Source organism: Martes martes (assembly GCF_963455335.1).
Source record: "Martes martes genome assembly, chromosome: 1".
NCBI lineage: Eukaryota > Metazoa > Chordata > Mammalia > Carnivora > Mustelidae > Martes > Martes martes.
The window spans coordinates 149643837-149669491 of record NC_137888.1 but is presented as its reverse complement, the minus strand read 5'-3'; the positions used below and the strand labels follow the sequence as shown (position 1 = coordinate 149669491).

Here is a 25655-nt window from a genome sequence, read left to right as displayed (position 1 = left end):
CGTCTACAGCCTCCGACATCACCCAGGGACTCCTGACGCCCGTCAGTGAGCAGATGCCATCCCTACATTCCCATGTAAGGTATGGTACTTTGTTAGGACTTTCTCAAGGGTAGTTGCATTTTAGAATTTAAAAGGCAGGAGAAGAAGGAATGCTTCATAAAAACTGAAGGAAGCACTGGTAGTAGAACTATGGGTAGGAGGGAATCCAGAGAGGATTAACATTTCTAGGAGGAGGAGATGGTTTTTGATGTTTCCTTTTCTTTTTTTTTTTTTTTAAGATTTTATTTATTTGACAGACAGAGATCACAAGCAGGCAGAGAAGAAGGCAGAGAGAGAGAATGGGAAGCAGGCTCCCCGCTGAGCAGAGAGCCCAATTAGGGGCTCGATCCCACGACCTTGGGATCACGACCCAAGCTGAAGGCAGAGGCTTTAACCCACTGAGCCACCCAGGCGCCCGGTTTTTGATGTTTCTAACAGAATATCTAAGGTAGAATTTAACAGTACAACTATTGAAGATGAGGAACAGATGACAGAGAAGGAGGGTAGGTGGTAAGTTATGAATAAATGACAGAAAGATAAATGAGCTATGGAGGAGGGGAGGAGGAAGGGGAAGGGAAGGGGAGGAGAATAAGAGAGAGAGAATAATTAAATAACCTGTTGATAAAGCTTCTCCCAGGAATCTTGGGTCATAAGCCGAAACATGCCAAGGAAAGACCAGCCAAAGTTGTCAAAATTGGTGTAATTATAGTCAGGATTCCTTTTGGTGTGTGTGCATTTAAAATTTTCAGAACAGGCACTAGATGGAAACAAGGGAACAGAGGAAGAATTACATTCCCTGCAGGCTGGCTTCCCTCCTACCCCCCCACCCATCCTAGCCAAGGCACAGGCTTTTCTGAGGGTCTCGAGGTCATATGGAAAAGCCCTGGGTGCTGAGTATCTGTAGAGGGACCATGTCCTGCCTGCCAACCCTTTACTCACTGACTCTTTTCAGATGGATTAAATAACAAGCTCATATTCTTAATTTTTCATTAAAAATTAAGTGCAGTGATACAGTGAACAATTAGTGGTAATGACAGGCAAGAGAAGCACATATGTACCAGTACACATCTTTTACAATACATACATGGGAGTGTGCTTCGACTACTCTCTTGTGCCTTGCTTTTTTCATGGAACAATATAGCTTAGAGGTCTTTCCACATGAGCATACAAGGAAATATTTCTTTTCATGTCTTACAGTTCTATGATTTATTTAATTGCTCAGCTAATGATGAAGATGTAAGGTTTCAGTTGTTAACAATCTTTTGTTCTCATAAACATTTGGGTCTTACTTTACAAACAGTATATAACTTGCCCATAAGTCTTCACCCACATCACCAAAGCACACATCATTAAACACATTTCTCAGATAATACTAAGGGTAGGTACTTTCTTCATTTTTGATAAATATACTATTTTGATCAAAGTAATACATACATGTGGTTTAAAAATCATGTGGCACCAAGAGGCTTGTAATGAAAACCACTCCATCATTCTTTAACCATCATTTACTTACTGCAAAGTCAACAACTTGGAACTCTTTTATGTCCATATCTTTAAAGATAACATTCATGCTGATATATACCAACTTTAGTCCTTGGTGATTAAGTTCCTGCGAAGATGAGGGTTAGCTCCTCAACATCCCATCCCACTTCATCACTACTTATATTCCTCCTCCCAAAGAAATACTGTGGCCTGAGTCTAGGCTTTCTGGGGTTGGATACTTTTTTTTCTCTGTTTTTGTGTGTTGCTTTTTCCAAGTTTTACTATCTCATTTTTCTGGAACAAATCTCAAGTGGCTTCTTGAGAAGATGGGGGTGATCTTTGCATATATGAGTATATCTTTATTCTACCTTCAGAGCTGATTGATTGGTTGGCCAGAAGTAGAAATCTGGTTTGAAAATATTTTTTCCTTAGAAATATGAAGGAACTGTGCAGGTATTATCCTGTGATGCTATTGAGAATTCTGATGCCATTTTGATTTTTGTTCCTTTGTGGGTGACTTTTTTCTCTTTGGTTTCAGAATCTTTTTCCCGAAAGGCCACAATAAGGCACTTGGCAGGGACCTTCTTCACTCATTATGTTGGACACTTTATGGGATGGTGAGGGACTTGCATTCTCAAGCTCAGGAAAATTCTCCGTATTGTGGCATTGCTAATTTTCTCCCTTTTGTTTTTTTCTGTGCCCTATTTCAGGAATTTCTATTTAGTCAAAAGTTGGAACTTCTGGCTTGATATTTCTTCTCATAATTTTCTGTCTCTTTTGTTGCTACTTTCTGGACTATTTCCTCTACTTGATCTTTTAATTCTAGTATTGATTTTTTGTAATCATGTTACCAAAAGAAAAAAAAATCTGTCTTGCTTAGTGACTTAGTGAAAAGGAACAGTTGTTCCTTTTTCATAATGAGCTATTTTTATTTTTATGTATACAACATCTCTCTTAATTTTACTGAGGACCCTATTTAAAGTTTTAAAAGTCCTTTTGAGTTCTCTCTCTGAACTGTTATTTTGTCCACAGCTCTTAGGGTCTGAATGTTTGGATCCTTCTGAAATTCTTGCATTGCAATCTTAATCTCCACTGTGATGCTGTTGGGAGGTGGGGTCTGTGGGTGGTGATTAGGGCGGGAGGGTGGAGCCCTCATGATAGGAGTCACACCCTCATAAAAGAGACCCCACAGAGCTCACTTTCTGCCATTTGAGGACACAACAGAGAAGACTGCCACCTACAGCCCAGAAGAGGACCCTCATTAGAACCCAACCAAACTGGTGCCCTGATCTTGGACATCCAACCTCAGGAACTGTGAAGAAAGAAATTTCTGTTGTTTATAAGTCACCCTGTCTACAGTATTTTGTATTAGCTGCCTGAACTATGACAACGTTCATTTTCCCTATTTCTTTATCTCAGCCCCCTTTATGCCCAAGACTTCCTTCAGCTATCTGGTGAGCCTGAGCTGTTCAGTAGCATTTAATCAGAGGTCCTGACAAGTTGATTGGGAATTTGCTTGGTGGGCAGAGTAGCCCTCAGTGAGTGGTAGGCTTTGCATTAGGGTGATTCAGAAGGAAGACATCCATTGTGTCCTCTTCCCCACCAGACCTCAGGGAAACCCTGTGAAGTTCCAGCGCCCTTATCTTCAAGGAACCTATTGGGGTTGAACCTAACATACTTAATTTATCTTACTTCCTGGTCATCATTCAAAGTATTAGCTTGTTTTGCCCAATATCCCCTTGTCTGGATATGCCTTCCTGTCAACATACACATGTGATTAAAGCTCTCCTCCAGCATTTCCATCTTGGTAAAGACATCACCAGTAACTCACCCCAGAAGCAGGAGAAACAACTCTAACAGTTTTCTCTCCTCAAAACATCCCACCACCCTCCCACACATGCACTTGTGCACAGTGTACATCTAACCCCCTTCTTCAATTCACAATCTTGTTCTTTCTGTCTCCTAAATGTGTTTGGAATTCATCCATCCATTTCTCATCATCTCCACTGCACTGTTTCGTGATTTTCATCTGTATCAACCTAGTCTTCTAAGTGGCTGTCTCATCCACTCCATGCATCCGTTCTCCATGTAGCAGCCATAGAGACTTTTACAAACAACTAATCTACTCAGGTCTTGTTTCCTTTGTGATCAATGTCAAAATATTTGGCACTGATGGGCTACCAGGTCTTTCAGAGTTAGTTCTTGTAAACTTCCTCTCTGCCTAACAAGCTGCTGGGCTTCTTACTGCCTCTGATCTCATAGCCTCACGCCCAAAGTCTTCCCCCTTTCTATTCTAGGGACTAAAATCGTTCATTCGATCTCCTCACCTACCAGAACCCCCTACTTATGCTTCAGATCCACACTGTGGTCACCAGTCACCGCAGTGTGGCTCTTAGGGAAGGAGGCAGAGAGTAAAGGCTGAAAACCAGGCCTGGGCCCTTGACAGACAGAGAGCTGCCTATGAAGGTGACCTATGACCTTAGACCTGTCATCTCCTTGGAAACCACCATGTTATGATCAATGGGGAAGGTCATGTTCTAGGAGTTCATCTTCTATACAACTCCTGAGCTTTGGGACTACACCTAGATTAGAGAGCTATGATTGTTACACAAGCTTAGAGAGATGAGGACACAATAAGGACCAGCTGGAAGCCAAGGCTACCTGTCTATGTGTCCAAGTGGCCCACCCCACCTTGGATTTTGCCTACAGTAACTGTACCTGCCCTGTATGGGGTCAAGGAAGCACTGTATATGACAGCTGTTGGTCCCCTCATTAAATGAAAGCACCGTGGAGGCAGTGTGTCTGTCGAGGATCATTTTAGAGAATTCAGTAGACCTTGTATTACACTAAACCCTATGATATCTTGTGAGTTTGACCAAATCTGAACCTATGACCATCCCAGGTAGCACTAGAAGACACTTCCCTCATTTTACAGACAGAGTTATACCCTCTGTTCAATTTCTCTCAGTACCTATAGGTCTCTCTTAAAACATTCATCATACTTTCAAGGAGTAAAACATACTTTCTCTCCTTCCTGTGAGATGCCAGATTCAAGAGAGAAGTGATCTCTAGTTCATATTTGCATTCTTTGGGCTTAGCACAGAGTTTGACATGCTCTCAGCCTTTGATACACATTTGTTACTGAGGAACAAATTTTTAGCCTATTTTATCAGAGTGACTTGCATGTTATCTTGATTTGAAATGTACTCATTAAATCATTCTGAACTGAATTTCTTGCCACAGAGAGCTCTGATACTCTGGAAGAAAGAAGGGTGTCCCTAAAGGGTCAGAGAGCTATGAACCACTGGGGTGAACGTGTATGAACACACATATACAACTGTATATGAAATTAGAGGCAGTGGTGATCAACAAATGATCACATTTTCAGTAGGTTTCTTCGGTTATAAATTCAACATGACTTGGGGAGAAAGCTGCTCTAAACACTTGGAAATAATTATTAAAATATTAATTATAATTAAGTGTATTGTTTTATTATCAATTTTTAAATTAATTGATTGACTTTATTATTAACACTCATAATAATGAATTATTAATAGTTTAATAATGCATGTCTAAACTTGCCTAAATACTGTTTGCCTAATCAGTACTGTTTGCCTACTGCCATCACTGCTCCAAAAGTCATTAGATAAAGACTGTCTGCCACATTACCCCAAAAAAGGTCCACCAGTGCTGTACTTGGGAGAAAAATGGAGATATGGACTTCTTACCTGTTACCCATCCAGGTGCCACACATTCTGAATTCAGAGGAAGTTTTCTTTTCAAAGCAATTTTCTGAGAAGGAAAGAATCATAAATTCAGATTTTAAAAAAAAAAAAAAACCTGAAGGGAAAGAGAATAGCAAATATGCCAGATATGGTTGAAACAAATGGTCTGGAATCCTCTGAAATGATCAAAGTGGATGGCCAGAGAGGAACCAGAGCCTAAGCCCTGAGGAAGGAGCAAGAGAAAAGGAGGGTAAGGAGGAAGGTAGAAGGAGGAGGAGGAGGAAGCAGTGACACCACCATGCCCCTGAGGCCTCTCAGTGCATAAAACTGAACCAAAGGCCATGCCCAGGGGGAAGCTGGACACAGACTCAGCCCATGAGAAGTGCATAAACCAAGACAATCATGGAGAGGGGTTAGCCACATGAGATCCAGGACACATGAAATTGCTGTAGGATTGACCTCAGTATGGAGAGGATGCAGCAGAAAAAAGTGATATCATTGGAGAAAATACCCAAGGAGGAGAGCTGGGGAGTTGCTGGACAAATCCAGGCATTCTGAAGACTTCTGCAAAACATGACAAAGAATTGCGCAGATCCACAGGGGAAGGGATAGGAGCTGATACCACTTATATGGCTGTGGCTGCAGGCTTTGCCTTCTCCATGGAAACCCAAAGAACGAAGCAGTTCTCTAAGAAACACATGTGCCCACATGAGAACTCTGGATGGATGAAGTCATCCTTGCTCTTAAGAGACTCTGTAATGCAGATCTATAGACAGTATGAGTGATGACAATAAAAGTTAACCATGCACAGACCAAGGTGTGAAAGGTGGAATATTTACCATCAAGGTTATCGATATTCTCACAGTCCTTATGGATACATCTCTGGTTCAGACTTCCCTTGAAGAGCTGCTGACCTACCAGGGCGAAGATGCTGAGGCAAAAGAGAGTCAGAATCATCACGTCAACAAGCTTCTTCACAGAGCGCAGCAAAGCTCCAACAATGACCTTCAGACCTGGGGAGGAGAAAGACCGGTGTGGGGACAAGTGCCTACTCACATACACAGCAGACACATGGGAGGGCCAGGGAGGGAAAGGCCAGGGCCTCAAATGTCACCCGACTACAGGCTGGAATCAGAAACTGGCCTGGCCTAGGATTCTGATGCCATGGGTTCTGGTTCTAACTCTGCCTGAGAAACTGCATGGCACTGAGTAGTCCACCAGTCTAGCTCAGCCTTATCATCCTGCCTGGTGTCTGCCACAGGGTTGCTCTGAAGAGTTAGTGAGAAGACTCCGAGTAGAAATATCCCATACAGACAACTTGATTACACTTGTGCAGACACCTCACAGCTGGGGATTCCATGTAGCATCAAGACCAAAAGGAGGCCCCCCAGAGGAGACAGACCTGTATTTAACATTCAGTAGTCACTACCTACTGCAAGGTATGCAAGGTGCCATAAGACAGTGCTAAATTGGGGGGCAGGGAGCTAGAAGGAGGAGTTTTGCCTGGAACAAGAAAATGAGAATATTCTGGGGGGGAAAAATAGTTTTTTTTTTTTTTAATTCAAGAAATATTTACTAAGCACCTATTGTGTCCATGGCACACTGCTAGGCTACCAAGTTACAACATAAGAAAGACATAACCTTGTGGTACAACGGTAAATGTTTAAAATCAGCTCTCTGGGGGTGCCGGGGTGGTGCAGTCAGTTAAGCATCCGACTCTTGATTTCTGCTTGGGTTGCGATCTCAGGGTCATGAGATCAAGCCCCATGTCAGGCTCTGCACTCAGCACGGAGTCCACTTGGGATTCTCTCTCTCTAACCCTCTGCTCCTTCTGCACCCCCCACCCAGCTCTCTCTCTCTCTCTCCCTCTAAAATAAATAAGTCCTTTAAAAAAAAAAACAAAAAAGCTCTCTCTGTGGGGGAGGAGCATGTGTGCAGGGAAAGTCCCATCTATAGCATTTACAGACTTCTTTGCTGAATTTTGTAGTGCAGATCCCTTTTCTTCCTCTGCAGAGCCCTCTCACCATGCTGGTTTCAAGCTAAACTATACGACATCACTGGATGCAGAGCTGGAAAAGAACATGCACGATCTGCTGCTGAGGCGCCAAAACAAGTCAGCCCCAGTACACCACTGAGTCAGGGGCTCTGCTCTCAGCATAGCTGGAGAGTTAAACAACCAGACAAGACTTACAATCTGTGAGATGACACAAAGCGGCAACATTTCAACTAATCGGTACAAATCATGACTGGTAGACTTAAGAACAGAAAGGGATACCAAATGGAAGGCCAAACCTGCAGCAAATGAGCCTTCCATGAAGTGCGATGCCACACAAGGAGGAGGCTTCAGGACAAGCTGGGACATTCAGTCTGGTTCATATTCACAACCCATCCTTAGCTTCATCTTGATTCACAGAACACCTTCCTTACATGGCTTCCAGTATCTACATTTCCCTCTTACTTCCTGGTGGCTCCTGCTCATCCCCTTTGCTGGTTTCTCCCCTTCTCCCCTCACCTTTAAGGTGGTAGTGACCTCGGACTCCGTCCTTGGCCCTCTTCTATTTTTCATCTAGGCTCACTCTCTTGGTGATCTCATCAGATTTCATGGCTCCAAGTATCATCTATAGGCTCATGATTTCCAAAATGATATCTCCAGCCCAACCTGCTGTCTGGAACTCCAGACCTGTAGACCTCATTACCTACTTGATACTTCTATTTGATGTCTCACAGCCATCTCAAACAGAACACATCCAAAGCTAACTTCTCATCCAACCTCCAGACCTGCTCCTCTCACAGAGGAGATGTATATCTGTATATCAGCTGTATAACTCACATGGGTTTATTTTTTTTTTTTAGTCCTATGTGTAAAGCTCAACACTCACAAACAGAAGGAAAATACAGGGAAGGGTTCCTTCTCTGACTTTTGGGGGGAAACAAGCTTATTTTTGGTCTCCTGTGAAACTAGTTTCCTGATAAGACTCTGAAATGAAGATTTAATTATTTTTTTATTTTTTTTTTATTTTTTTTAAAGATTTTATTTATTTATTTGACAGAGATCACAATTAAGCAGAGAGAGAGAGAGAGGAGGAAGCAGGCTCCCCGCTGAGCAGAGAGCCCGATATGGGGCTCGATCCCAGGACTCTGGGACCATGACCCGAGCCGAAGGCAGAGGCTTTAACCCACTGAGCCACCCAGGCGCCCGAAGATTTAATTATTTTTTTAAAGAGATGTACGTCTTCTGTCTTCCATAGTCAGGTTATCTGACTTCTTAGAAAATGCAGGTTGCATCTTCTGCGTCAGTCTGCAATGACTCCATCCTTCTAGTCACTCAGGCCAAAAGCCTTGACTCATCCTTGACTCTTTTCTTTTGCTCACACCACACATACAATCATCCCATCAGGAAATCCTATTGTTTCTACCTTCAAATTCATAGAGTCAGACCACTGTCTACCAACTCCTCTACCACCAACTGATCTGAGAACACAACCATCTCTTTAACAGTGGCCTCTTGTGTCATTTTGGGTTCTCTGAGAAGCAGATACTCTGGGACCAGGAGTGCAAGAGATCTGTTGGGTGACATGCCTGCAAAGAAAAAGGGGAAGCAAGTACAGCTGTCAGGAAAACATCAGAGTATGACACAGGGCTGACACCTGGGAAAGGAGAGTGGTAAGGAAGCAGGACTGGACAAGAAAAGCCTCAGACTATAGTGCTACTGGGAGAGAGTCTTAACCAGGTTCGCTCCCAAGGAGCCCCTGAGCTTAAGTCCTTCAGGACTTTATCCTTTAGGAATGGGCCTTCACTAGTCCCCCTGACATGCAAGGAAAGTGTGATCTTGGCATGAACATGAATGCAGTTGTGAATCCAGAGATGTGGCAGCTGGGATCATCAGTCAGCTATGCTCCCTGCAGCAGGAGATATGAGTGGCACATTTCCATGATGATCATCAAGCCTCCTATCTCATCTTTCTGTTTCTACCTTTGCTCCCCCACATTCTGTTCTCCATATGACAGCCAGAGTAGTCCATCTAAAACCTGTCAGATTAATGGATAAAGAAGATGTGTATACACACACACACACACAGAGAGAGAGAGAGAGAGAGAGAGAGAGAGAGGAATATTACTTAGCCATAAAAAAGAATGAGATATAGCCATTTGCAACAACAACAATGGATAGACCTAGAGGATATTACGCTTAGTGAAATAAGTCAGACAGAGAAAGACAAATACTGCATGATTTCACTTACAAGTGGAATCTCAAAAACAAAACACATGAACAAACAAAACAAAATGGAAACTCATAAATACAGAGAACAAACTGGTGGCTGCCAGGGAGTTGGGAGGAGGGGGATGAGCAAAAGGGTGAAAGGGAGTGGGAGGCACAAGTTTCCAGTTTTAGAAGAAATAAGTCATGGGGATGAAAGGTTCAGCATAGGGAATATAGTCAATGATATTGTAATCATATGGTGACAGATGGGAGCTACAGCTGTAGTGAACACAGCATAATTTATAGAATTGTTGAACCACTATGTTGTACACCTGAAACTAATGTAACATTGTGTGTCACCTGTACTTCCATAAAAACAAATCAAAACAAAAACCCCTGCCAGATCATGTGACTCCTCTGCTTGAAGTCCTCACGTGGCTCCCATTTAACTCAGAGCACAGCCCAAACCCTCCTAGTGGTTATGTGCCTCCCCTTCACCCATGTGGTCCTTCCTCTACCACCTGGCCCCTCACTCTATCCTTTCTATTCCTCAGTCTCTGCACTACTGACTGTTGCTAGTGCGCAGAACACTCTTTCCCATGTATCTGCTTATGAAACTCTCTCACTGACTCCAAATCCACTCCTATCTCCCCTCCCCAGTGACACCTATTTTGACTACTCTATTGAAAACTGCATCCTGCATCCCTGAATCCCTGTGACTTCCAGTAGCCCTCATATTGTTTACTTTTCCTTTTTATTTTTCCATGGCACATACAACTTCCTAAACAGGATAGCTAATTACCTCTTAATTACAGTTATTGCTTGGTATCTCTCTCCCCACCACAACCCAGAATGTAAACTCCATGAGCACAGAGACTTCTGTCTGTTCACTCACTTTATGGTATACCTCAAGCAGCTAGCATAGTGTCTAGACATATGCTCAAATACACATTTGTTGAGTGATCAAATAAGTAAGTAAAGCAGAATTTGTTTGGTTTTGGTTTATATGACATCTTGAGAAATTTTAAATATAAAAGAACATTCCTCCTGCTAAGAGGCAGTGTTGAAAATCAGAGTGATTTACCTGAAACCACTGAAATTGCTTTCAAAGCTCTGAACACTCGGAAGGTACGCAGGGATGACAGACCGAAGCTGTTTTTCCTGGCTTCTGGTATGTATGTTGCAAACCTGTAAGACAAAGCACAGGAGAAGTCTGGGCCTACTCTCGGTCCTAACAGCCACACTGTATATCTCCACAAAGGCCACAAATAAAGATGGTGGAATTTGGGGCCTCACCTTCCCGACCTCACCTTCATCACGGGGTCTGGTAATACCATTCTCTATTGCTGTGGACCACAGATTGCAGAGGAGGCTGTGCTAATTGTTATATTTGGAGAGAGTTGAGGATTCCTTGAAATAGTATGCAGTTGTGGATACATCCATTGATTTAAAAAAATCAATCAAAATACTTACTGACTACCAAGTTCCAGGTCCAGTGCACTTCCCTGAGGTCTCACTATGTGGCCAAGTCCAGAAGAAACCCAGGCAGTCTGACTCCAGGGCCCTCACCACTGCACTACACCACTTTTCAATAGCCAGCAGTGCCCAATCATTGAATTTCAAGGGTAAAACTCTGATATTAATAGTATCTACTCCAAAGGGCTTTTGTGAATATTAAATAGGAAAACATATGCAAAGTGCTTAAAACAATGGCTGGCACAAACTAAGTAATGTTAGGTTTATTATTATTGTGCTGGCAAGGGGCCATTGCTCTTCTTGTTCTTTATTTTGCTGACTCTGTTTCACCACTCAGATGCCAAACTGATGTCCTTTCCTTCAGGAGGAACTTCAACTCTCACCTCCTGTCATATACAATATACATAATAGTTAACTTAAAATGGACCATGGACTAAAATGTAAGAGCTAAATCTGTAAAACTTCTAGGAGAAAATGAAAAAAAAAAACACAAAAAACCTCCTTGAGAGCTTGCAGTAGCCAAAGATTTTTAAGACTCTGTGGTTCCTCCTACACGTTCTGACAGCCGAATATATGCCCAATTCCTGTCCTAGCACTCACCCTACCAGATTGTGATGGTTGTTAATTTTCTCTCTTCCCATCTGGACTGTGAGCTTCAAGAGGGTGAGAACCATGTCTGTTTGTTTTGTTTTGTTTTCATTATCACAACCCCTGTATCTTGCACAGAACTTGGCCCATAATAGGCCAGTGTTTGGGAAGTGAATGGCTGAAAGAATGAGAGCATGAATGTGGCCTAGAAATGGATTCACACTGGAGGCCTCTGGCCAATCGGCTGCACGGTGCTGTTCAGGGCCAATCAACACTGCACTCACAGCTCTTGGCATTATTAGGACACAGTTACTCACATGGACCCACACAAAGTCCTGGTGGAAGCCAAGGAGCTTCCTTCCCACCCCGAGTTTTCTCAATAAACAACTTAGACATTCTTACGCTGTTACAATGACAACGGAGTCCAGCCAGTTCCATGGATCTCGAAGAAAAGAAAACTCATCCAGAATGAAACCTCTTGCTAATATTTTTATCAAAGCTTCAAAAATATAAATCCCAGTGAAAACATACCTATAAAGCAAATCATTCAGAACAAGAAGGAACATGGTAAGTGGTGTGAACAGCAGACAGCCCATTTGTCTTATCTGGCCTTTATGCAGTTATTCCATTTCAGTGTGACATTCAACATTCTGATTGTCAGCAAACCACAGTTCAGAGTAGTAGGTTCCTTAAGCAAGTTCTTGTAGTTAGAATTTCTGAGAAACAGGCCCACAGATACAATTGTAAAAGTGCTATTCAATGCCTAGCTCTACAGCCATATTCTTGAGAGTCGTTTTAGCCAACCTGGGACCTTAGGAATGGGTGTTGTCATTGTTATTTTGTCACCACTAGAGTTGTCACTGTGATGTACTGAAGGGGATGATGGCAAAGGAGCAAAGAGAATAAGTGATAAGGCTGAAAACGGGATCCTTCCATATCCTATATTCATAGGTCTGAAGACTTAATACTATTAAGATGTTTGTACTGCACAGTCATCTACAGATTCAGTGCAATCCATATCAAAATCCCAATGACATTCTTTGCAGAAATAAAAACATCTATCCTGAAATTCATGTGAAATTTCAAGGGACCCTGAATAGCCAAAACAATCTTGAAAAAGAAAAAGTTGGAGATCTCATACTTTCTTATATCAAAACTTATCACCAAGCAAAAGTAATCCAAACAGTGTGTAGCTGGTATAAAGACAGACATATAGACCACTGGAATAGAACAGAAAGCCCAGAAATAAGCCCTAGCATATATAGTTAAATGATTTTCAAAAAAGAAGCCAAGACTATTCAGCAAGAAAAGGACAGTCTTTTCAACAAATGGTGCTGGGAAAGCTCAATATCCACATGCAAAAAAATGAAGTTGGACCCCCTACCTTACACCATGTACAAAAATTAACTCAAAATGGATTAAATAGCTAAGGACAAGAGCAGAAACTATACAACTTCTAGAAGAAAATATTTGCAAATCATATATCTGATGAGAGGTTAATACCCAGAATATACAACTTAATAACAACAAAGAATTATACCATATACAAAAACAAACTTAAAATGGATTTAAAGACCTAAACGTAAGAACAGAAAGCATAAAATTCCTAGATGAAAACTTAGGCAGTAAGCTCTTGACATTGGTCTTAGCAATATTTGTTTGGTTCTGTCTCTCCAGATAAGGACAACAAAAGCAAAAGTAAACAAATGGAGCTACATCAAAGTGAAAAGCTTTTGCACAGCAAAGGAAATCATCAACAAAATGAAAAAGGCAACCTACAAAACGGGACGATATCTGCAAATGCTATATCCCAAAGCCCCCACCAGATAACATCTAAAATACATTTTAAAAACTCCTACAACTCAATATCAAGCAAACAATCTTATTAAAAATGAGCAGAAGACCTGAACAGACATTTTCCTAGAGAAGATATACAGATGGTCAACAGGCACACGAAGAGACACTTAAGGTCACTAATAATGAAGAAAATGCAAATCAAGACCACAGTGAGATATCATCTCACACTTATCACAATGGACATTATCAAAAAGACAAGAAGCAAGGATGGGTGGCAAGGATGCAGAGAAAAGGGAGTCCTTGTGCACGGTAGATGGGAATGTAAATTGGTTCAGCCACAAAGGAAAACAGTGTAGAGGTTCCTTTAAAAATTAAAAATAGAAGTACTATATGATCCAGTAATTCCACTTCTGGGTATTTAACCAAACAAAACCAAAACACTAATTTGAAAAGACATACATACTGCTACATTCAATGCAGCATTATTTACAATAGCCAACATATGGAAGCAATCTAAATGTCCATCATCAGATAAACAGATAAAGATGTGGTATATATGCACAAAGGAGTAGTACTCCACCTTAAAAAAAGAATGAAATCTTGCTATTCATGGCAACAAAGATAGACCAGAGACTATTATGCTAAGTAAAATTAGACAGAGAAAAACAAATACTGTATGATTTCACTTATATGTGGAATCTAAAAGGCAAAACAAACAAAACAAAATAGATGCCTAGAAACAGAGAACAAACTGATGGTTGCCAGAGGGGAGGGGAATGGGAGATGGGGGATGGATGAAATAGGTGAAGGGAATTAAGAGGTGCAATCCTTAAGTTATAAAATAAAAAAGACATGGGAAGATAATGTACAGCAGAGGGAATACAGTCAATAATATTGTAAAAATTTTGTATGGAACTAGACTTATTCAGCCTTAAAAAGGAAGGAACTCCTGACACATGCTACAATGTAGATAAACCTTGAAGTCATTCTGCTAAGGGAAATGAACCAGTCACAAAAAGATAAATACTGTATGATTCCACTTAAATGAGGAACCTAGCAGTCAAATACATAGCAAACCAATGTAGAATGGTGGTTCCCAGGGACTGGAGGGGAGTTAGTGTTTAATAAGCACAGAGTTCCAGTTTTGCAAAATAGAAAGAGTTCTGGAGATCGATGGTGGTAACTGGTTGCACAATTCTGTGAATATACTTAATACCACTGAAAAATGGCTAAGATGGTAAATTTTATGTAACATGTATTTTACAACAATTAAAAAGAAAAACCCATTTCTATTCTCTTCCCTGAGTCCTTCATCATGTTCTATCCTCTAATTTATTTCCCTTCTTCCCCTTTCTCCTTCAAAAACAAATAAAATAAGCAAATAAAAAACAACAACAAAACCCCACAATATTCCATCTCTCTTGTTATAAACCCAAGCTGTCAAAAATGCTGATTCTCCACGCGCGTGCGCGCGCGCGCACACACACACACACACACACACACACACAGGTTTCCCTTTAGGGACAGAAACAATTCAAACAATCTAAGCAATCTATCATTTCACAGTAAAAGAAATGGATCTTTTCTGATAGAATATCCAGCCACTGTCAGTCCACAAGGCTAAAGAACTAAGTCTTGGGAACTTGAAAAATCCAAAGTAACCAAATCCAAGAAGAGAAATGGTTGTGAGTGGCTCTCTGCTCCAGTTTGTTGTTTTTTTTTTAAAGCTGATCACCTTTTAGGTGACAAATGAACACAGAAGATTAATTCATATCTGCCCTGAAATACCATCCTTAAAACTGAGGTATAATTTACAAAGTGAAGGGTATTTTTTGGAAAAAGGCTGTAATTGCAGATTTGTGGGATTTTGCAAGTCTCCATCTAGATCTCAGACCATTGAGGAAACAGACTCTGACTGCCATTTCTTCCTCCCACCTCCCACCCCCTCCCATTCTCTCTTTTCCAGCAGGAGCCTGGCCAATAGAGGGACAGACAGACCAACATGACATACGATATGGAGTAAAGCCATGCCCACCACCAGGAACAGGGCTTGGGAACTCCGTGACAGGGAAATCCCAAACCACCAGGCAAATAAGGTCCTCTGGAGTGTGTCACTGTCAGTTCAAGCATGGTTAGGGTATCCAGTCAGGGCCATGGGTGGTGTCCAGATAGGTTAAGAGAACACCATGACCTATCCTAGGGCACTTTGGCATTCATTCTCTGAGAATTATCAGCTTGGAATCAATTTCCCATTTAAAAGTTTTCTAACCAAAGGACACTGACAAAACTAAAGAAACTCTCCCCCTCATGGGCCTTACAACTCAGTTACTTGCCTTCTTTTATAAAACCATTATCAACAGCCTTCTCCCACTCCTACTTTCATGAATCCATTGCTAGTCCCTATGCCACCAGGGGACAGCAGCAGCTTCCCTTCAGCCTAGATGTTCACACGTTTTAGTAGTGAAATGGTCTTTGAGCAGATTAGCATCCAATTGGGCCACTGCTTTCCATCAACAGAAAAAGAAGACTCATTTTATCTCACCAGAAACACTAGCAGACCACTTCTATGGAAGCAATCCCCATTCCTGGATCTGCCTCCTCCATTGATCTCACTTGATTGACTATAAAGGCTTCCAGAGACACTGCAGTAAAGAAGGAGCAGCAGCCCCTGCACTACCAGTTAGCTCCTCACATGGAATAGCCAGCTCTCTAGAGGGGAGACCATTTTCCCTAGCGATATCGTAAGGATGGTTTCTATTCCCAGGGGTGCCCATGCCTCTTGTTCCAAGGCACAGCCCTGAACTCACTGGCCTTAACTAAATCCCAAGTTTCACTTAGCAACAGAGAAGAAGCAATCACTAAAAAGTAATGTAAAGGAAAAAGGAAAAGCTAAAACAAAATAAAACAAAAAGGAAAGCTAAAACAAAAACAAAAATAAAAAAACAGCAGAGAATTCAAATGAAATACTACATGTACCTGATTAACAAAAAAGAAGGCAGGAATGAAAGAACAAGAGAAGCGCAAAGGAACAAAAAAACAGATGAAATCAACAGAAAACTGATAGAAAAACAGCAGACCTGAGTTCACGCATATTCATAATTATATTAAATGCAAATGAAATAAATGTTCCATCAAAAGGCAGAGATTGAAAAATTCACTGCATAATAAACAAGAACCAACTATTAACACAAAAAATACACTATTACTACAAAAACACTAAAATACAAAAATACAGTACACTATTAATACAAAAAAGGGTTGAAAGTAAAAGGATGAAAAAAGATATGCCACGCAAACAACAAGCATAAGAAAGCTGGAGTAGCTATAATAATCTCAGACAAAACAAATACTAAAAGGAATGCTACTAGAGATAAAGAAAGACATTTCATAATGATAAAAGAATGCATATATCAGGAAGATATAATAACCATAAATCTGTATGTGCCTAATAATAGTGTTGCAAAAATACATGAGGCAAAACTTGCCAAAAAGAAAAGGATAATAGACAAATTCACAATCATAGATGGAGATTTGAAACCTCTCCTCAGTGATTCATAGAAGTACTAATAGAAATGGTAAAAAGATAAAATCTAAATGACACCATCAACCACCTTAACCTAACTGACCATTTTCAGAATATCATATGATACAACTGTAGAATCCACATTCTTTCAAGTCCATGTGAAAAATTTCCCAGGGTAGAACCATAAAATAAATTTCTCCTAATTTCAAAAGATTGAAATCTTACAGAGTATATTCTCCACAACCGAATTAAATTGGAAGTTGTCAACGATAAGACAACTAGAAAAATATAAAATGTTTGGAAATTAAAAAACCACACTTCTGAATAACATATGGGACAAAGAAGAAATCACAAGAAGTAGGGAATATGTTTAACCAATGGGAATAAAAACACAGGGTATCAATATCTGTGGGATGAAGCTTTAGCAGTATGGGTGGAAATTTATAGCTTCATACAATTGTACAAGAAAAGAAGAAAGATCTCAAACCAACCAAGTTCCTACCTTAAGAAGCTAGAAATGGAAAAGCAAATTAAACTCAAAGCAATTAAACTCAAAGTAAACTGAAGGATGAAATTAATAAAGACTTCGAAACCTTCATATGTTGCTGGCAGAAATACAAAACAGTGCAGCCGCCTTGGAAAAGTTTGGCAGGTTTCTTATTACTCATATACTCACCATATAACACACAGCAATTCCACTCCTAAGTATTTATCCAGGGGAAATGCAAACATATAGCCACAAAAAGACTTTTATACAGAAATGTTCATAGCAAGTTTGTTCATAATAACCAAAAACTAGAAACAACCCACATGTCCATCAACAGGTGAATGGGAAAACAAATTGTGATATACCCATACAAAGGAATACAACTCGACAACAAAGAGGGGGAAAGCTAGTGATATAAACAAGAGCATGGATGCACCTCAAAACATGCTAAGTGGAAGAAGCCAGACATGAAAGTATGATATCATAGATACCATATGAGTCCATTATATGAAATTCTAGAAAAGGCAAGGCTAGCCTAGGGTGACAGAAAGCAGATCAAGCCTAGCGTTGGGAGTTGGGGTTAGGGGACTTACTGCCAAGAGGCATGAGGAAACTTTTAGGGTGTCTGGAATGTACTGTAATGTTGATTGTGGTGGTTTCTATCACATAATTAAATATGTGATCAAAATAAGAGATCTCTTATTATTCTGTCAATTTCCTTATTCAATATATTCCTGAAAAACTAAAGCAGTAAATATGTTAAGCTAGAAAAACCAAGACAACATATAAGAGAATATTTATTAAAATACAGTACTATCTGAGTTGAAAAATTAACTTATATGTCTGAATAGCCAACTAAAAATTACAAAAAATTAATATTTTAAGTATACAAAAACTCACCGAAATGCACCTGGGTAAAAACAAAAATGATACATGGTCAAAGATGGGAATACCCAATTCACAAACTAAAACAAAAGAGTCCAACCCATCCAGAAATTAAGGAAATATAAATATTTTCAACTCTATAAATTAATAACTTTTCCAAATTTTTTGGAAACTATTTTGCCACCATATATTTTTCAAGCATTAAAATGTAAGTTTTAATCCAGCAAACCCATTTCTAAACTCTTTCTTTAAAAAATAGTAATTTTTTAAAAAGTAGCTATATGCAAAAATGTTGCTTGTTGCAATATTTATAGTAGTAAAATGCTAGAATAGTTAATTATGGTTTATTCACCTGATAAAATATTATATAACCATAAAAGTAGATTCCTATAAAGACTATGTAAACCCAAAGAAAACCACTTAAAAGCTAGACATAAAATTTGTATGTGTGTTGTTTATTATTTTAAACTGTCTTTAAAAAACAATATAAAAATATGTATCCCAAACTAAAATGGGCTCTGCCAGCATTTGTGCTGGGGAAGTGGGATTATGGGTGAGTTTGTCTTTATATATCTGAACTCTAATGTAATCATAAGTCTTTCAGGTGTATTTTTTTTAAAACCTTAGGATGGACAAGCGCAGGACAAACACTTACTCAGCACTGTCGGTATTACTGTTTTCCTTACTGTAGGCGGTGGCCATGAACACACAGTTGATGATGACGGTGCAGATGATGAACATGCTGAACAATGTGACCGCTGTCCGTTAAGGCAGGTACACTACAGGGTGGCACATGTCATCAGTCACAGTGAAGGCTGTGGGCATACCTCCAGGTCTCCTTTCCACAGGTGCACCTGTCTGCTTACTGTGAGTGTTGGCAAAGAACAACTCATAGCTGTCCCTTCCCCTGAAGAACTGTCCTCAGCCAAATGGCAGCCTCCTCACCTGGAGGGCTACAGCCCCCTTCCTCATGTCTGACGGCCCGAGACAGAAAAAGCTGGTCCCTTGCTTCCAGGGGAGCAGCTCTGTGATTTATTTAGTGCTCCAGAGCTCCTGGCAGGCTCAAGCTGATGTGGGATCAGCTGAGACCCCATCCTTACCAGCCTCCTCTTTCCGCTCCATCCTGCTTCCCTCTTTCCTTCTCCAGAGAGCACTCCGCAACTGAATCACTTAAATAAAAATCTTCATCTCAGGCTCTGCTTCTAGGGAATCCAACCTGAATAGTTATCCCTTCCCATGCCCCAGGACTTCATTATGTCTAGCACTCTTGTCTCCCAGTCTAAAACTGTCTGGTGTCCCCACTACCTGCTGCCCACATCAGCAATGCTGACTGTCTTTACTCTTTAACACTGAGGATGGAATCTCAAAGTCTTAAGAGTTCAGGGATTCATTTAAATGGGTGAAGTGGGCAGATGTGGGGTCACAGAGAGGGGCAGAGATGGGGTGAAGCAGAGCTTGCACAACCCCTCTGAAAGAGGCAGTGCTTCCTCACGACACTGATTTCTGCCGGGTAGGAAGGCAGGCCTAGGCTTCATAGAGGTTCCATCTTCAAAAGATGCTGCAAATCTGGACTTTTAGCATTATAGGGTGTCTCCAGAAAGTTTTAAACACTGCGTAGGTCCAGTACAACACATTGAGCAGCTAAATACAGAGCAAAGGTTGACAGTTTGCAACCTTTGTTTGGGTCTCAACTTAGATGTTCCTTTCTCCAGAAAGTCATCCTGGATGCCTCCAAAGCACAACTACCGCTCCCAAACTGCCCATCTCACTAACAAAACTGCCTGCCTTTAGGGCCTGTCTCCTTCTGGGGTCACAGGATCCTAGCACAGGGCCAAGTCTTGTTCACACACAGCACTAGCAGAGGCCCTGCCAAACAGCAGTCGGCCCTCAGCCAGAATTTGTTTCAAGAACGAGCTACTTCCACTCAACAAGCATGTGAACAATCTGGGGTCCTTGTACTTTTCACATGACCTGGACTTAGTAAAAGATGCAATGAAAAGATATGAATGGACTGAGATTTTGATGGCTAAACTTCGGATTGGATTGAAAGGCCCAAAAATGAACAAGGCACGCTTGGCACTGAAGCGGTAGATTGTTCTCTTTTTGTTCAACACCATAAACGTCTGCAAAAACAAACACACACAATAAGAATTACATGCAGTGACAAAACAATATTTATCATGATTTCATTTAGAGAATATTTAGTGGAACCACAGATTGAGGTGTGGCTTGGCTCATTATGACCCTGACAGTTTCTGATTGCAGTGCTTTTATTCTGAAGCCCAAGGTACTTTCTGACCAGTCTACACTGTGATTCTGGACACCAACAGATCCACCATGTGGCCTGGGTCTCACTCAGAATCCCAAGATAAGTACTGGGCTGTGGACTGTTTACCTAGTGTAATACTCTGGAGGCTCCAGAAATGGAGCATATAGACCCTGCAGAAAAACATGGGCAGAGGCTAGTAACCGGGACAAACAAAATCCTTCATTTCATACTCCATGGTATGTATCTATGGAGATAAGAACTAGAAGGAACTTGGAGAGATGGAAGTAGTATCGAACATTCATATTCAGCAGATTTTTTAAAATTATTTTGATTATAAATGAAAACAAACCTTAGAATATTCAAGGACCTAGAGAGCCCATATTGTTGTACCTGAGCTGTTCTACATGAGATAGTCTGTCAGTCAATTCTAACCTTGAGGATCATCAACAAAAGTCATCAAGGTTCCCAGACTTGCTCTCCCATTCTCCTTACAGACATTCAGGCAAATCCGCCTGTGGTTCCCAACTGGTGGGAGAGGCCCTACAGAAGGCATCTGGAAATGCATGTGAGTGTTTTTTTTTTTTAATTAAATTTTTTATTTATTTTCAGCGTAACAGTATTCATTGTTTTTTCACCACACCCAGTGCTCCATGCAATCTGTGCCCTCCCTAATACCCACCACCTGGTTCCCCCACCCTCCCACCCCGCCCCTTCAAAACCCTCAGGTTGTTTTTCAGAGTCCATAGTCTCTCATGGTTCACCTCCCCTTCCAATTTCCCTCAACTCCCTTCTCCTCTCCATCTACCCTTGTCCTCTATATTATTTGTTATGCTCCACCAATAAGTGAAACCATATGATACTTGACTTTCTCTGTTTGACTTATTTCACTCAGCATAATCTCTTCCAGTCCTGTCCATGTTGCTACAAAAGTTGGGTATTCGTCCTTTCTGATGGAGGCATAATACTCCATAGTGTATATGGACCACATCTTCCTTATCCATCCATCCGTTGAAGATGTGAGTGTTTTTGATTGCCTGTCACAATTACTGGAGGCCCTACTGACCTTTATTGGCTAGGTTCAGGGATGCCAAACCCAGGCCAGATCTGCTAAATGGCATGCTGTCCCATCCAAAATGCCCACTGGGCTCCACTGAAGAATACCATAATTGCACCCATTTCTTCCTACTATGTCTTCCTGGGCTTTGGGAATGAAGCAGCCTCCGGACAACAATCCATCACTCACAGGCTTCTAACATCAACTCCTAGACCTCTTCTTTCCATTAAGCCGAAATCTGGATGTCCCCTTATATGTCCCTAAAGTTGTTAGTTACAAAAGTCTTCACAGAATGAGGATCGTCCCTGTTTCCCCATATCTCTGCTCTTTTAAGATTTGCAAAAGTACTACTTGACATGTAATCCAGTATGTTCTTATGCAGAAAAGATAAGCCTTGTCACCCAGGCTCAATATAGCAGGATGGATGCTGCCTTGGCTGACGTACCAGAACTTCAGTCACTGCCAACCATCAACCATCCTTCATTGAGTTGCTGGAACTTACTTGTCTGCTGGCCATCTGGCTGCAGGAAAAAAATGGAGTAGGATATTTTCTGTTGCCTCTATAACAAAAGGAAATGGGCCACAGAGTTCTCTGAAAGTTATGAGCTCAGGAGCCCAAGACCCACTTTAGGGATTCTGGGCCCTTCCTCTGGATAGAAAGATAATTTCAGGGCAGAAAGCAAACCTCTCCCTGAGGTGGGTCACCCCAGATTAATAGGTGGCATGATATGGCTCTGCCTCTGTGTCCCTTGATATTTTATTAATGCCATCTCTGACTGCTTTAAATATTTCAACTAATGGTGTATTTAACTATACTCATCAGGGTTTTAATTATTAAAATGATAGGTACCACCTCCTTCTGTGTGCTTACTGACTCCACCCCTTTCTCTGTAGCTCTTCAAAATGGAAATTTCTAAAGATAGGAAGTAGTGTTAGACTACAGAAGGAGCCCTTGGGTTTGAATCACAACTCCATCCCTTACTGGTTGTTTGGCCTGGCCTAATCCACTGCCCCATCTAGTCGTTAGCTCCCTCATCTGCGAGGTGGAGTGCTAAATCCCACGTATATCTCACATGACTTCTGAGAGTACCAGCCAGCCACATGGGGTCATGGGTGTGCAGAGTTCTAAAGAAGTATCATGTCTTCTGATTTAAAGGGAGAGCCCAAGCTGAGAAGAGATGATTCTAGAACAGAACCTATCCTCTCAGGACTGTCTACAGTGCACCAAGCTGCTGCCTGCTCCAGTCTTGAGGCAGAAGACCTCCAGCAGTTAACTCACATTTAACAACTCTGCCTCCAAGAAGACTCTGGAGTTCTGGGGCATAAGAAGGAGAAATACTGGACTGTTTCTGTTCCCTCATCTCTCATCCCCTTTCTTGTTTTTCCCACTCACATCCCACTTTCCTCTATACACACAGTTCCCATTTGGCCTTGTAACCCTAGGTCTGTCCCAATATAAGGAAATACCAGGCAACATTTCTCTAGAGAGATCAATTTCTTACGGTTGCCAGCAGAAAATGGTCTCAGTATCTCATATTTCTAGGACTTCTCCCCAAATTTCCTTCCTCTCTGAACTCAGTCTGGTGAGATAGATTTTCCATTCTCTGCTGGGTCACACAGTGAGATGATAATGGTAAGGTCTTCTGAGCTTTTCTTGAAACGGGAGGATTGTTCTCACTGCCCCAGTCTTTCAAACAGCCATCAGAACAGCCCAGAGCTCACATTTCCTCACTCAGGAGTCCCTTTAATGAACTTTTACTAGAATTTCCCTATAAGAACTACATTCAGGTAGGTTAAACAGCAAGCCTATCACATATTGGCATGGATTTACATAAAATTCTCCATATGCCCACATGCACCTGAATGTTTATAGCAGCAATGTCCACAATAGCCAAACTACGGAAAAAACCTAGATGTCCATCAACAGATGAATGGATAAAGAAGATGTGGTATATATATACAATGGAATACTATGCAGCCATCAAAAGAAATGAAATCTTGCCATTTGCGACGATGTGGATGGAACTAGAGGGTATTATGCTTAGCGAAATAAATCAATCAGAAAAAGACAGTTATCATATGATCTCCCTGATAATGAGGTAGTTGAGAGGCAACATGGGGAGTTTAGGGGGTAGGAAAAGAATAAATGAAACAAGATGGGATCAGGAGGGAGACAAACCATAAGAAACTCTTAATCCCACAAAACAAACTGAGGGTTGCTGGGGGGAGGAGGGAAGGGAGAGGGTGGTGGGGTTATGGATATTGGGGAAGGAATGTGCTATGGTGAGTGCTGTGAAGTGTGTAAACCTGGCGATTCACAGACCTGTACCCCTGGGGCTAATAATACGTTATATGTTAATAAAGAGTACTTGCAATTAAAAAAAAAAAAGCCAGCATCACCATCAAAATTCATTTGTTAAATACCTAAAATTTGTGATGTTATGTTGATGCTTTATAAATAAGAATATATAGAAGAGATTCCAGTACCCTAAGACTTTATAAATTAGCATAAACCTATTGACTTAAAATAAGATATAAGACAATAAAAGAGCAGGCATATTTATGGCAGTAGCACTTTACTCAGGGAATTGTGTCAATAAAATGCAGGTAATTGTGAAAAAAAAATTCTCCATATGCCCAATTGGCTGCCATATTCTTGGACTTCATTTGTTGAACTTCTATTATGTGTCATGTTGGTCTGTGGCTCAGGCCTCAAAAAATCTCATTTAGTAGCCTAAAAAGCCTATAGTTGAGAAGTTTGCTGAGGAAAACTCTTACTGCTGAAATGGACATTTTTGGACAGTGATATTCATCTTTCATATAGGCATAATGCTTTACAGTTTATAAAGCGCTTCCATATCATACCCATGTTATAGGAAGCAGACATGATCCCCATTTTACAGATCAGAAAAATGAGGCTTAGTGAAGTGGTTTATCTGAAGTCAAAAAGCCAATCACTTAAATGGCCTACACCCAATTTTTCTGTTAGTCCAGTCCTCTTTCCTGACACCATTTCTCCCTCTGTTTTCCTTTTAACCTTCCTGCTGCCTCTAGTCCTCCTCCTCTTTGCCAAGATTTTCATTACAGAGAGAAAATGAGGACTGAAAGAGGTTTTCAGGAGTACGAAGTCATCAACAAGTGGTGATAGCAAAGGAGAAAGACAGACATCCCTGTAAGCTCCAAGATCAGTGTTTGGAGAGTCTTGTAACTGTCATTATAACTACATGGTTAGAACAGCCCAGACCCCCAAGTCAACTACCTTGTGATTTCTGTAGAATGGGTCCAAGTCTTCCAGAGGCCTTGCTATCAGCTCACGGGGAATGTCACCATAGAGTTTGGGCAACTTCCTGGAGACCTTTAGGTCAAGCTGAGGCCGAGGCTGGGGTTCTGAGGTTGTCTGATCTTTGCACTTCTTTTTCTCCTTTTGGATGGCAATCCTCTTCTCAATTGTAGCCAGGGTGTCAGAAGTGAAGGGACGGAAATTCCGCTCATCTGGAAAGATCACTGGGTAGCACCTGTCATCCATCTTCATCCTCAAGAGAGAGATAAATGGTAGGTCCTCAGAGAGCTCTGGAAGGTAGAAATTACACAGCCTGTCCTGGAATTCCACTTTCTAAGGATTTTGTCATGGGCAGCTATAAGAATTAAGTGAAGTGAGGGGACTTGGGAGTTCATTGGCTGTGGAGCCAGTCAGAAGAGGTGACCACCATTGTGGATATAGCAGGGATTTGGGGCACAGGGAAGACCAAAACAGGCCATCATTCCTGGAGGACCTAGATGTAAGTGGCAAGTTAAGTTCAGGAACAATGGGCAGAAGAAGCCCAGTTTCTAAAACTGAGACCCAAGCATTGAGCAAGACAGTAATACCGAACCTGCCAAACTACTGAAGTAGGACCTGCAGATGGTGGCTCAGTGGCCGCAGTGTGAACAGGAGCAGAAAGGATAGGGAATTAAGTGGGACATAGATACGGGTTGCAAAATCAAAACTATAAGTGCATGTGTCTTCTCACTGGTCAGCAAAGGTCTTAAAATGTGGTGGAATGGAAACAAAAATGCTATGAACAAAGGCACAAACATTTACACTAACACCTATGATTCTAAGCCAACTCTCTTACCTCTGAAACCCTGAT

At 41.2% G+C, this 25655-nt stretch overlaps 1 protein-coding gene across 1 annotated transcript in view; it reads right to left on the bottom strand.

The window, feature by feature from the left end:
- Positions 1 to 25051, bottom strand: part of SCN11A (sodium voltage-gated channel alpha subunit 11) — a gene marked incomplete at both ends in the record, with an annotated part of 82624 nt that extends 57573 nt beyond the window's left edge. Inside the window, 8 exons of the mRNA XM_080810640.1 lie at positions 655 to 796; positions 5250 to 5313; positions 6086 to 6259; positions 10531 to 10634; positions 11913 to 12041; positions 18858 to 18944; positions 20162 to 20325; positions 24785 to 25051. Of these exons, the coding sequence (XP_080666766.1) occupies positions 655 to 796; positions 5250 to 5313; positions 6086 to 6259; positions 10531 to 10634; positions 11913 to 12041; positions 18858 to 18944; positions 20162 to 20325; positions 24785 to 25051 (1131 nt within the window). The remainder of the gene's footprint in view (positions 1 to 654; positions 797 to 5249; positions 5314 to 6085; positions 6260 to 10530; positions 10635 to 11912; positions 12042 to 18857; positions 18945 to 20161; positions 20326 to 24784) is intronic.
- Positions 25052 to 25655: the final 604 nt, after the last annotated feature.